At 37.7% G+C, this 13,257-nt stretch overlaps 1 protein-coding gene across 2 annotated transcripts in view; it reads right to left on the bottom strand.

Moving 5' to 3' along the window:
- LOC116729422 (rho guanine nucleotide exchange factor 28-like) overlaps positions 1–13,257 on the bottom strand; it is a 51,609-nt gene that overhangs the window by 2,240 nt on the left and 36,112 nt on the right. For both annotated transcript variants that reach the window (XM_032577936.1, XM_032577937.1), the window contains 19 exons: positions 11,732–11,789; positions 9,688–9,832; positions 9,211–9,341; positions 8,993–9,133; positions 7,468–7,718; positions 7,262–7,387; positions 7,066–7,183; positions 5,636–5,890; positions 5,471–5,547; positions 5,199–5,377; positions 4,988–5,085; positions 4,685–4,882; positions 3,413–3,544; positions 3,181–3,314; positions 3,044–3,091; positions 2,370–2,474; positions 2,098–2,256; positions 1,413–1,664; positions 34–382 (listed from right to left, as the gene is read on the bottom strand). In XM_032577936.1, the coding sequence (XP_032433827.1) occupies positions 34–382; positions 1,413–1,664; positions 2,098–2,256; positions 2,370–2,474; positions 3,044–3,091; positions 3,181–3,314; positions 3,413–3,544; positions 4,685–4,882; positions 4,988–5,085; positions 5,199–5,377; positions 5,471–5,547; positions 5,636–5,890; positions 7,066–7,183; positions 7,262–7,387; positions 7,468–7,718; positions 8,993–9,133; positions 9,211–9,341; positions 9,688–9,832; positions 11,732–11,789 (2,956 nt within the window). The remainder of the gene's footprint in view (positions 1–33; positions 383–1,412; positions 1,665–2,097; positions 2,257–2,369; positions 2,475–3,043; positions 3,092–3,180; positions 3,315–3,412; positions 3,545–4,684; positions 4,883–4,987; positions 5,086–5,198; positions 5,378–5,470; positions 5,548–5,635; positions 5,891–7,065; positions 7,184–7,261; positions 7,388–7,467; positions 7,719–8,992; positions 9,134–9,210; positions 9,342–9,687; positions 9,833–11,731; positions 11,790–13,257) is intronic.

Below are 13,257 nucleotides of genomic sequence, written 5' to 3'. Positions count from 1 at the left end.
AGTTCATGTTTTAAAAGCAGAAATATGTCCTACTGTTGCTGCATCTCTGCTGCTGTGAAGGCACTCTGCTGCTGAAGGTATGGAGGCAATCAGCGGATGGTCGGGAGCAGCTGTGGTTGTTGCCGTACAGAGGCTGCTTGCCGTGCGTTTGGCTCAGCAGCGTGTTGAGGCTGTTGTAGAGGCTGGCGCTAACGCTGCGGTCGGCTGAGCTGAGCGGCGGCCCGTCCGGATTATTCTTCTTCTGCGTGGAGAGGGTGTGCTGGTGGTTGTAGATGGGTGGCTGGTGGAGGTGGTTCTGTTGCAGGGAGCTGAACAAACCCGACTCGTTTTTGAACAGTGAGTAGTTCCCATCAAAGCTGCCTGTGCGGCTGTGTGTGGCAACCTGGAGAGGAAACACACAAAAAAAAGAGTAGAGGTCAAGCAAACCACCCTGTTTTACTCTTATACATTTTTTATTCCGTTACCGTTCATTTTTCTGCTCATTTCTACAGCAGATGTAAGCAGCTTTCCCTGATTAAAATTTTACTTTATCTTTCTTGAGATGCAAAAAATATTATATGGTAATCATGAAATAGAAATGTTTGTTTTTCTATTGTTATAGCAAACTATTTGATTCTGGAGAAATGCTTTGATCATCTTAACATTTCAAAAAGTTATTTTCAAAAGATATATTCTGGACTTGCACAATAAATGGAGTTCTGATTTTCAATCTGTGCAACAGCGAGACTGCAAAGGGCTGCTTGGAAACAGAATTTAGTAGAATATTAAACTTTAAATGGAATATATGCAAGTTCTGCAAACTATTAACACTGTACAGACTGATGGATATTCAGAGTATCTAAATATCTTAAAAAGTGGTGGAGTTGTTATGAATTAGGAAAATGTGGGATACCTTGAATAGATATCTTCTTCATAATATTTAAAAATAGTTTCATACATAGAGCTGCTCAACAAGACTGTAATGAAGTTTCCTCATACCCTAAGTGATTGTGACTTCTTTTAATACATGTAGTAAAATTGTAATAAAACTGATACGCAATTAAAGAGTTCATTGCAGTAATAGTGAACAATAATCCATAAACAATTATGTATTAATTATGTAGATTAAAGATAGCACTTAAATATAATGAGATGGTATATGTGTACATGTAATAACCTAAATCTCTGAAGGGGCAAACAAGGAGTATCTGGTTCATAACATGAAAATAGTGAGAAATTAACCTGAATAAAAAACAAAAAAAAGGAAAATTAAATCGAAGGTAAAAATAAATAAAATCATTTCCCATTGCCAAAGATCTCGTTTTCACTCAAGAAAACCACATGAAAAATGCTTATAGTGTGAACAGCCATTTTTTGTACTTCAACATTTTCTGCCTTGATGTATTTCCTCCTCCTCTCTCTGATCTGCTTGCCTTGTATCCATCTAGTGGTATTGTGACGGGCAGGCTGCTCTGGCGGCTGTGTCTCCAGCTCTGCAGCAGCCTCTGCTGGGCTTCAATCCTCTCCTTCTCCCTCTCTACACTCCTCTGGCCCTCCCTCAGCCTGTCCAGGTTTTGCTGATACTCCTGCAGCTGGGCGTCGAGCTCCTCTCGCTCGCAGCGGAGCCGCTCGGACTCAGACAGACACTGCTGCTCTCGCTGCTCCAACACGTTCTCCTGGTCAGTCTGTAAGCAAACAGGCAAAAATGTGTTTATCTATGCTTCAGTACATTCTATCTTTTTAACTTCAGTAGATTTTATCATATTGCAACCATAAAAATCCATGTATGTTCGATGAGACCAACACAAATTGGTCTGTGTCTTTTGGATGGAAAATGATACAAGGTTTTCAAAAAATCTTCTTTTAATTTTTAGGGAACTGAATGCTTTGCACAATATTAAGACTTACATTTGGAAGATTTGTTTTGAAAACTATATATCCTTTTCCTTTCCCTTCCCCCAAGAATACATGTAGTGGTTATAATGTTAAAAAATTCAAAGGGGGAGGAATACTTTCACATTACAGACTGAAGATGAGAACAAAAAAATGTTACTACAGGAATGATAAGAGTATTTAGGTTCTGCTGTGAATGAAAAAGTAGACAGAAATTAGTCTTACCTGCTGTTTCTCTCTGGCCACACATTCTTTTTCCCAGCGCTGCTGCTCTTGTTTCAGTTTAACTTGGAGCTTCTGCACCTCGTCCACATCTTCTTTCTTCCTCTCCAAACTCTTCTTTTCCTCTTTCATCTTGTCAGTGCTCCTCTGCTTCTCCTGTTCCTGGAGGGATAAAAAGCAAATCAGCATCTTAATGCTATTTTGAACATCAACGTGCCACAAGCTCATTGACTGGCTGGCAGATAAATTACAGATAAATATTTATATGAACAAACCAAGTTGGTTTGGAGGGAGGTGATGCTGCGAAGCTGAGGTCTTTCTCCCTCTTGAAGAAGAAGTTTCTGGACTTCATAGTAGCTGTCCTGGAGGGTCACAGCTGCCTGAAAACATGAGACTCTGTTTCAAAGTGTAACATAACCAGCATGTTCTGAATGTCATCAGAGTTTTTCCTCATCAGAATACAAACTAGTGAAAAAATATATTAAAAAAATATACTGTGTATACTGCCACCGTTTCCTAACCTGACTACTATAATGAACATAAAAAAATATTTCTAAGAGATATGTTTTAAGGAATTAGGCTAGCATATAGTAAAGATTAATAATGCATTGATTCCCTTGCCCTGTATATTACCATAATTTTCTCAAGGTTCATTTCATGTCATTTTTATTTATTTCATTCACTCAATAATAAATATAAATAGTTCATGTAACAACTGAAAGTAATCGTGAATGAAAAAGAGCAGAAAGAAGCATAAACTTATATCTGCCCTCTATTCAGATGAAAAGAAAATTAGCTATTCAGCTTTTACAGACATATTTCAAAAACAGAAAAAATACATACAAAAAATAAGCAAAAAATACAAATCAAAACATCAGTTTAATCAGTTGATCATAATGATTTTATTTTGTTTTTAAATGCAGAAATATATTTGCATTTTTCTTCCTACCTGCAGACTGTAGAGAAGCTGAGTCAGGCTCTGGACGCTCTCTGCCACCTAAATACAGTGCATTGATATATAATAATAACAACTTCTACTTGTTAATCTGTGAAAACTACTGATGGGAAAAAGTAAGGAGCTCAAACCTTTAAAAGTGTTCCTTTTGAGTCTCCTTTCCTTAGCTCGACTGCTGAGCTCCACGACGCGCTCTCCATGCCCGCTAACTCGCTGTCAGACCCCAGAGAGTTGGAGCTGATACTGAGCGTGCTCAGATAATCCGCTGCATGCATATAGAAATCAGAACTGTCCATTAAGATTTCTGGAATTTATTTTTAAAGTATATTAAATGCTGAACTGTAGGGTTATCCTGTGACTCACGTTCAGAGGGAGACTCCTGAATGCTGCTGCCGTGGCTGTTGTAGCTGCAGCACTCTGGGGCTTGGAGAGGAGAGTTCTGGCTGTGGACCGGGACGCCATCACGGGTCTGGAGAATGTTGATCAGGTTTTCAGCTGGAAACAAACTTTAGTAAATATTGATGATTGTTCTGCAATGCAGAAAAATATGCACTTCTCATGGACATTTTAATCACCCACATAAACAGAGCTTGTGCTCTTCCTAACAATTAAAGCGAGAGATTGTTTTTTTTTTTATGTGTGTCTCTCCTGAGCTACAAAGTGTAGTATCTACCATAGGTGTGTTTGAGCTCAGATTTATGGGAATTTTTTTTTCTTTTTTTAAAATAAATAAGTTAATTAGAAAATAAATTATTTAAAAAAAAAATCAAGAAATATTTTAAACAGCTGTTGCCTGTTCTTTACTGTTTTCCTTTCATAACCTATAAGTTAAATTGTGAGAAAAACAGGAAAAGACACAAATCAGTGATTTAAAATATTCATTTGCCAGGATGTGACATTTAAATGATATGTGACTAATACACAGAAATTATGACAACAAAGTCAGGGTTATTATGGAAGATTGAACTGACATGATGAAAATTGTGAATCTTTTTTTTAAAAACAGATAAGGGAAAAATGATATGGTCTTATGGTAGAAATCATAGCATTTGGAATGATGGTTTTAGAAAAACTTTCTGGGAGGAATTTCTCATTTTGATGCCCAGTTTCAAACTGGGATCAAAGTGTTTTCAATTCAGATCATAGTGTTTGAGTTTGTGACTCAGCTTAAACTCAACTTCTGCTACTTATTGGTCTACTGTATGTGATTTTGTCCGCTGCAACCCACAGCAAGCAGTTCAACCACAAATAGAGCAGCTAGTTTTTAAAAAGAACATGTTTTTGTGTGCAAAGCTGGCAACTATATTACAGACCGCACACAAAAGTTAAAATAGAGAAAAAAATAAATCTGAGGGTAATCTCTTGTTTCCATCACTGCACAACTATAAATTATGATCGTACAGCTGTTATTTATAAGAAAAAAAACCTTAAAAACATTGCGTCATGGAAATGTTGACACATTCAGAAATCTGTAACTTTAAAAATATGTTGTGCAGCCATGTTAAAGAAGGTCTCTTTGTAATAAATGTTTAAATCTCGATAAAATTTTGTTTAGTTTTATTCTTCACTACAACATATTTTACACCCGTCGTGAAATCTCTTGATTACAGCCATACAACAGATCCTGACCCTAACCTTCTCTCAGTGCAGCTGTGAGCAGCGATGATGCTTGACGCGGCGCCTCAATGTCGAAGTACTGTGCAGGTCCCACCAGCAGATGGCGATGTGGGACAGACTCTGGTGACCGGAGAGTTAATTCTGTAAGATCAGCGTACAGCTGCAACTTTTCCTCCAAGTTGTGGCAGATTTGCTGGTCCTGACCAAGCAACGTTTCTGCACAAACACAGAGAACAGGATTTGCTGTTTATTATTATTATTTTTTTTTAAAAAAGAAAGATTTAAAACATATAGGTGTATTTTTAACTTTTTTTTTTTTACCCTGGAACTTGCTAATCTTTTGAACTCTGACTTCTGCAGCTTGTTTGGCTTCCTCTGTCTCTGCAGTTCGCTCCTCCTCCTCTTCTTCCTCTGGACAACTGCCGTGTGGATTAGCAAGTTGTGAGTAACCCAAGCTTTATCACCCATTAACTTGACACACACACTGACTTTAACTCAGACAAACACCCTGCTGACGTGCACACCCCCACACCTCTCCACAGCTTGTCTAATGTGTCTCATCCAGGCATTCCTCTCTTCTTTTGTGGTGGTGTGAACTTCATACATCTCTGGCCCCACGGAGGATGCAGAGATAAGGAACATTCCTCGCTCCTCATTGGCTACCTCTCTAACAATGAGCTTCTGCAGAGGAATAACTGGAGGCTTCTGGTCCTGAGGGAGAGCCCAGAAAGGCAAGGTTACAGATGGAAAACTTGAGTATAGGTGTATCCAATTTCAAAGCATTGTTTGGGTTGATGCCCTTACCACAGATGCAAATATGAAGCGCTGGTCTTTCTCTTGCAGAAAAACCAGGACATCCGTGAGCAAAAGAGCTAAAGTGTCTGGGAACCAAAGAGATATATTTATATGAGCGATTCAGAAAGTATTTAAAAAAATCTAATTTAGCAGAAGAGATGATGATCTGCACACCTTTTAGACGCCCCGTGGCAGTCTTCCAGTAGAGCAGCCCTTTGTGCTGCAGAGCTCTGTGCTTGGTGTGCAGGTCCTGCTTGCGAAACACCTTGCCGTTCTTGAGCTTGGCGAAGCTCTTGGTTTCCAGCCTGGCGAGTACTTCCTGCAGCTCCTGAGATCGCTCATACTTACCGACCATCACATCCACGGCTGTGATGATGTCACGGATCTGAGCCAGGGCATCTGACAAGTTGGAGTGTTCCTGGCTTCCATCTGGGGGTGGAAGCAGTGGCAGCAAAATTAATAAATAACTTCATAATGCAATGCAGCTTCGCTATGATGCGGTGAAATAAGCCCTGATTGAATTACTAAAACAAGAATGCCTTCTGTGATCTTATCTTGCATAGAAAAGTTCATAAAACAGCAATTTCTTGAAGTGACCATAAATATGTAGTATAATGAATGTATTTTTGCTTTGTTGCTGCCAATTAACATAGTGCCTTACAAATGTATTTATACTTCTTGAGCTATTCAAGTTTCTCTACACTACAACCTGAAACTTTAAAATATATTTTTTGACAGAAGTGAACAAAGTAGGGCATAAATGTAAAAAAATATTTTAAAGTATTTTAACTTTTTTTTTTTTTTTTTTTTACTAATGAGTCTGAAAAGTGTGGTGTACAGCTAAATGATCCTTTCTATATTCTGAAGTTCCTAAATTTAACCTAATCTAATTAAATTTAGTTTCTACATGAATCCAGCTGTTCTGTTAAGGCCTCAGAGGTTTGTTAGAGAGCATTAGTGAAGAAATAGCATCAGAAAATCCGAGGAACACAGCAAACACGCAAATGTAATGTTGTAGAGGATCACGTAGAGCTAGGCTAGAAATATCCCAAGGTTTAAATATCTTACTGTATTTTAAATATGGAAATAGTATGGTACTGCAAGATATGGTTCCACACCTAAAGCTGGCAGCACAAAGGGCATTGGTAAATCTGGAGGAGTTACAGAGATCTAAAGCTACAGAGAGGGAGAATCTGCTGACTGGACATAGCTAATTAGTTACGGACTTCGCAAGTCTGGACTTTATGACAGCATGGGAAGACTAAAATCTGATGTGGACAAACACTCTCCATTCAGTGTTAGCATAATGTTTTCTGCAAAGTTAGAACAATAGACATACCATAAAAGACTTGTGTAATTGCAGTGGTAAGTAGTTTTACAATGTTTTTAGTCAAGAAGGCAAAATACATATTGAAGTCACAATCTTCAGAAAAAAAAGGTTTTCTTGTATGCACTATTTTGTGTTTGGCAATCATATAAAATCCTAATAAATACATACAAGTTTTTGATTTTAATATGACAAAAGTATGAATCATTTTACGAGGTACTGTATAAAAAAAAAAGATTTAACATGGATGAAGTTTAAATCTTTTAAGATACATTACCCTGAGTGTACTGCAGTATCTTCTCTAGCAGAACTGGATACTTTGTGACGCGCTGCGTGACCAACAGGATGAATTCTGGCACTTCTCTCCGTCTGACCAGAGAGTTATTACTCTGTTGCTGTCAGGAGAGAAGGAATGTGAGTGTAAAACATCTTCAGCTAAGCAAAGGTGTTTTGAAGGTGGGAGGGAAACTTACTCTGACAAAATTTTGAAACTTTTTGTTCTGCTGCTGGAGCTCTTTGAAGACATTGACAGCCTCCATGTGGTGACTGCAAAACTCTCCGTACACCTGCTTCATCGTCTCAGCATTTTCATCAGAGAACTGAAGGAGATGACGATGATGATGATGACCACTAACATCGATCTCTGATTATCACTGACTGCCAACCTGCCACCACCAACCTGCTGAAGCAGTATGTCTCCAATTCGATGGATGAGGTAATTTCGGGAGTTGTCCGTTTGTGTTGCAGCCTGGCGGCATTCCTGCAGCGCTCTGAAGAGGTTTCTGTGGAAAAGCAGGAGAGGATCCAAGCAGGGGAAGATCCGGGCCACGCAGTCCGAGTCGAGCTGCAGCTCCTCCAGCATACCTCTCCTGAACACCTCCGACATGACTGTCAGAGTTTGAATATGGTGCAGCTCTGTCTGCATCAGCTCTGCACAGAGCAAGAGAACACCGAGAGTCAAACGTCTAATGGTTTACACACACAGATGACTCATTTATTTGGGAAGTTTCCTCACAGTTTTAGCCAACTGTTAATACATAAGTTAATGCAACATTTTGAAACAGAATGAATAAAACTGTCAGGACAGGTTTAACAGAAAAGCCTTTCTTTGGATATCTACGATAAGATGGTGTTCAGTAACTGGGGGGCTGGTTTTAGGCTCTTTCCAATGGAACATAATTACATAACAGTTTGGTCACAACTATTCAAAAATAGCTGTGTGAAACTGGGAAACTTTATCATGTGCTTTTGTTTTTGTGGCATTTCTGTGGGAATGCTTGGTCTTTTGGATGACCACATTTCTAGATTTCAATAGATATGTGACAAATAATACACATATGATAATATCCTGACACAAAATGGCAATTAAAATCAAATCACAGACTAAAGGCTCATAGCCAACTTAATGGAATTGTATTCTGTTTCCTTCAATTTAATATTTAAGACATTTACAAGGCACTGATAAATGTCATCTGAAGCCACATTATAGGTCAAACAGGTCACATTCATAATTAAAATCCAATGCGGTCCAAATTATTCAATTATAATCAGCTCAATTCATAATACAATTCAGTCATAGTCATCCAGTTACATAAAATCAAATAGAATCGTATTATTTAGGGTAATACCAGTTGATATAAAGTGTGAAGAAGCGCAGTCCATTGCATTGAGTCATTAACATTGCAGCAATCATTGACTATATCCAGGAGACATAATAAAACATATGAGAACGTATGAGAAAGAAAAAGAAAGACTCCAAGCTGAGGACAGTAATAGCTCCATCAATGGCTCTGAAAGTGGCAGCGCAAAACACAGAAGCTTAAAGTATTTTCTAGGTCACAGAAAAACAGAACATATAGAGTTCCTAGCAGTCATAGTTTTGCCAATTAATCTGTCCAGGAAAGAGACACAGCTCCAAACAGAAGTACTGAGCCATGATTACTTGATATGAGAGAAAAGAAATCAAAGAGAGTACACAACACTAAAGGCAGCAATAGGTCCACAAATGGCTCCAACCAGGAAAGAAAAACAGTGAAACACAGAAGTACTTAGCCAAGAATGCGGTCTACAAAACAGAACGTTGCAAAGAAACCAGGAGTCATTTTAAATGTTTCTTTTTGTATACTTTGAAAGCCTCCTTGTTTGTGCAGTACAGCTGCACAACTATGTCCTGCAAGAAACAACCAAAGACAGAAAGACCTCACCATAAATAACATCTTGTCGTTTGATTGTGCGTCTGTCGTGTTGGCTACAAAAGACTGGAGAGACGGCGAGACTCCACGACTCTGCCTCGAGCCCCAGCAAGTCAGCTGACAGGTCACTCAGCAGAGGAGCATCAACAGTATCTGTATATACAGCATTAAGACAAAGAGTCACTTTTAATTGATGTTTGCCCAAAATCCTGCTGCTCTCTGTCACTCACCCTTTGTGCTGATAGGTAGGTCGGTGAAATGGGGAGTTGTTGTGACAGGTATTCCTTCTTCAGGAGGAGAGCTGTTAGTGCAAGCTGTCATGTTGCATTCACTGTCCACCCCTGCTGTTTCACTCCAGCCTCTAAAGGGAAACAATGTAAAAAAGAAAATCAGGGCTCGACATCCTTGTTGAAAACAACAATAACCTCAACGATAGCTTCAGCCACATGAGCGCGATGTTGACTGATAAATATTTAATGATATCATTCAGAGATTCAGACATTTTCTAAAAAGCTTGTTTGCACCACTTATTATTCATAGCATTATAGTGCAGTCTAAAAGCATCACACAGCCACAAGAGTCTAAAAGTCCTTCATAATAATAATAATAATAACATTGACAATAGTAATAATAGTAGTAATATTAAAATAATTACGTGATTGCATAGGTAAATAAGTACTTCAGCATATAATTTACTGCTGCCCTACCTGATGTCTATAGAGATTGATTGGCTTTTGGAGAAAGAAGCGACTGTTTCCCTTTTCTCTTTGGTCATTGTTGGAACTGAAGATGATGGGGAAGAGCAGGCGGAGGAAGAGAAAAGAGAAGCTGGAGAACTTTCCTTAGCAAAACCTGGAAGATAAACAGGAACATGAACCAGACTCAGTGTGGAGTTGGAGTTGGCAAGTTATTTGTATCTGGATTTCAGATTAAAAGTGGTTTTAAACTGTTGATGTTTTAGTAATACAGTTTCTGTGGTTTAAAGTATTTTAAATGACATGCCAAATAATGACTAGAGTTTTTTCTGCTCCATTGCCTCTGCCACAAGATTTTGCTAAGAACTGCCAGCCAGCTAGGTGAAAGTAAGTCCCCTCCTACATTTAGGTTCTTACAAGAAAGACAAAGTTGGCTGTTCATTCTCATTGTTGCTGATCTATTCACATAATATCCTTATTGTCAGATTAGCCACCACCGTTAGCATCAAAACAAAACTGAACATGTGTCTTTTGTTTAACTCAATTTAATCAAAATTTAAGTCCAGCTCCTTTTTAGTCACATCTTGTCTTTGGGTCCATCTTCTTTGTGTTTTACCTTTTTACCCTTGTTCACACCATCTGTAAATACAGTGTATTTTTTAACCTCCCAACTCCCTTTGCAATTTCTACAGTTTTTTAAAACTTAAAAGTAACAGAAGTCCTTGTTGGCACAAAATGCAGAGTAATGAAACATGGGAGTTCTCTAGTTAAAATTGACAACACACCAGTTCTTCCATCCCCTCCGGTTAAAGAACTAACTATTCTCGACTGAACTCGGGTTCTTTCAGGCACACATTATGAAGATAATATCTTCAACATATTTCTTTCTGCTAAGCATTAATAGCCTTCACTCATCTGTTGCTCCAAGCAACACTGTGTTATCACTTGATCTAGATATCATGTTTCTTGTCACTGTGTGGTTATCATGAGGGCCAGAGCTTCCAGCCACTTTGCCCTCTGGAATCCCCTTCTACTGCAACTCCACCAGCAAAAGAGACTGGACTTCTAAAAACATTATCTGAGCAGAAGCAGGCACACTGTAGAGTTAAATCACACAAACCCTCTTGTGCTGTTTTAGGATGATTAAATCATAGTTGTCTTGATAGTTCCTCTGATTACTCAAAGATTTCTGACAGTGACCTGTAAATAGTCTAATATTTTGTGGGATCATTCCAGTAGAAGCATCTGGTTTTTACTATTGTCCTCCAGAGCTGCCGACAGGAAGTTAACTCTTTCCCACTTTCATTCTCATGTTAAAACAAAGCAGTTCAACTCATTCAATTTGTCTTCTCGATTTAAAAATATGTACAGTACTTTTCAACTTTTAACTTTTCTCTGGTTTTAGGTTGTTATACTTCTGAAAAATAATCTAAAAGGTGGACATAAACAAAATATGTTGCACAGTAAGTGCCTGAAAATGTCAACTAATGTTAGTAGTTGTGCTTTAATGTTTTAACTTGAATTTATGCGCCACAAAGAAAATAGCAAAAACTGTTACTGATTGCAGTACTATCATAGTAACAACTGTGGATTTTCTGTTCTAACTGAAAGAAGCAAGATGATGTTAGATATGTTTATTTTAAATCTTTGCTGTACTTCTCAGGGTTATCATACCAGCCTACTTTCAAAGACTTGTGAAATAATTCTATATGTCCTTTCAAAAGCTTTTAATTTTTGAAGAACTGCAGTAGATGACATTAAAAATGTATTGGATTTCATTTTCTTAACTGATAATTTTGTATTAATTACTTCAGATCATGAGCAACCTTAATTTCCCAATAGTGCAAAAAAAAGGTGAGCGCAAAAACACACATAAAGACAATCCAGGCTTCACCCCCAACTGAGGTGGATTGAAGTTTAACTGGACAGACTGGGGGATGAAGGGCAGAGGTTTACTGAACTGTGAGATGAGGGAGGACAGGTGAAAACTAAATAAATACAAACTAAAGAAGGACTTTTGATCCTGAGTTACTTGGGTGGGGGCGGGGATACTCACTCTGTGGGAGAGACATAGTCTTGCTTTTCATTAGTACTAGATTCCTCTCCTGCAGTTTCTGGGGAACAAAGATAATTATATTAACACGAGCAGCCGTAAAAGAAGTGATTTTGTTCATAAAATGCACACACAATGAATATTTACATAAGAACAAGGTGACTGTAAGAAAAAACACAACACATCTACTTTTTAAGTGTGTCACCTCTATGTTTGTGCAATTCATGGGGTTTAAAGGTCATTTGTGTTTGCCGAGGCTCAATAGTGTTTAATGTGATAAGTTCCCAACTCTGTTGTGAGAAACCTATTGTGTATACGTTGTATAAGTGAAAAACACATAATCTAACAACTATTGCTTTTTGTGTGTCGAAAAGGACAAACCTCTTTAAATGTTACTGAAAAACATATTGTATTAATTTTGAAAAAATATGTTGTTTTATCTTTTTAAAGCCTGATATAACATACAAGTTTTATTTTCCAAGTTTAACTCTTCACACACAAAAGGCAAACACAATCTAGCTTTACAGTACAGTAGTATCTCAAAGGGAAATACTGTACCTATTCAGAAGAAGAAAAATGTGTGATTCATGCTAATTTTATGAATAATTTAATTTAAAAACACAAGCTGAGTGGTAAAACTATATAAATGTTTGCTTTTGATAATGAGCAGCCATGTTTAGGAAAAAAAGCAAACAAGGAGTCCTTTGACAACATTCCCATTGGACTGAAGGGAAACATTTTATTCCAAAACAAGAACTTAATCCTTCTGTAATAACGATGTGGTGGAACAACGCATGTGCTTACAATCACTATTGTGACATCACATTTTCAATTCACAGATAAAAGTGTTGAAAGTTTTCTTTTAAACTGGCTGTTATTTCTCACTCTTCAATCACTGATGGTAAATATGCTGGACCAGCAAAACAGGCCTAAACCAAGATAGCATCACCATATTACACCATGGATAAGATGGGGTTTTTTCTCCACTTGGTCTCATCTTTCCACTTTTGTTTAGCTACACACTTCCAGCCTGTTCCCTTCATTATAGCAAAATGTAGAAAGCCAGAATTATTGTTGATAAAGAACAGTGACCAGTTGTTCACCGCTTATCTGATGGAAAACTTATAAAGAATGAAAAAGAATCTAAACGCCAAAAAGGTCTGGTACCCCAAAAAAGTCGATTTTCCTGCCTCGTCATGTAAAAAGTAACTATTTTGAGTCCAAATAAGCTTCTTCTACTGTAATTACTGCTTTTGATTCAGTACACTTTGCATTGCTTGAATATACGTGATTGGTTATATCATTAATTTGAATATGAACTTTTAAAAATTAATCAGAGAATCTAGAAGGGCTGAATTTGACTTTCTCTTTCTCTGGCATCAAAACATGTCACAATGCAGAGGTTAATTTTTCATAGTGACACTTCAAAATAAGAAAGACAAGATCATTACGCACTATTTAGGCCCTACCAGCTGTTTACGATTAATGTCAAGGAACAAGATTTTCTTTCCTACCATCAAAAAAATAAA

Source organism: Xiphophorus hellerii, chromosome 12 (assembly GCF_003331165.1).
Source record: "Xiphophorus hellerii strain 12219 chromosome 12, Xiphophorus_hellerii-4.1, whole genome shotgun sequence".
NCBI classification, from domain to species: Eukaryota; Metazoa; Chordata; class Actinopteri; order Cyprinodontiformes; family Poeciliidae; genus Xiphophorus; species Xiphophorus hellerii.
This window is presented reverse-complemented; position numbering and strand designations above follow the sequence as displayed.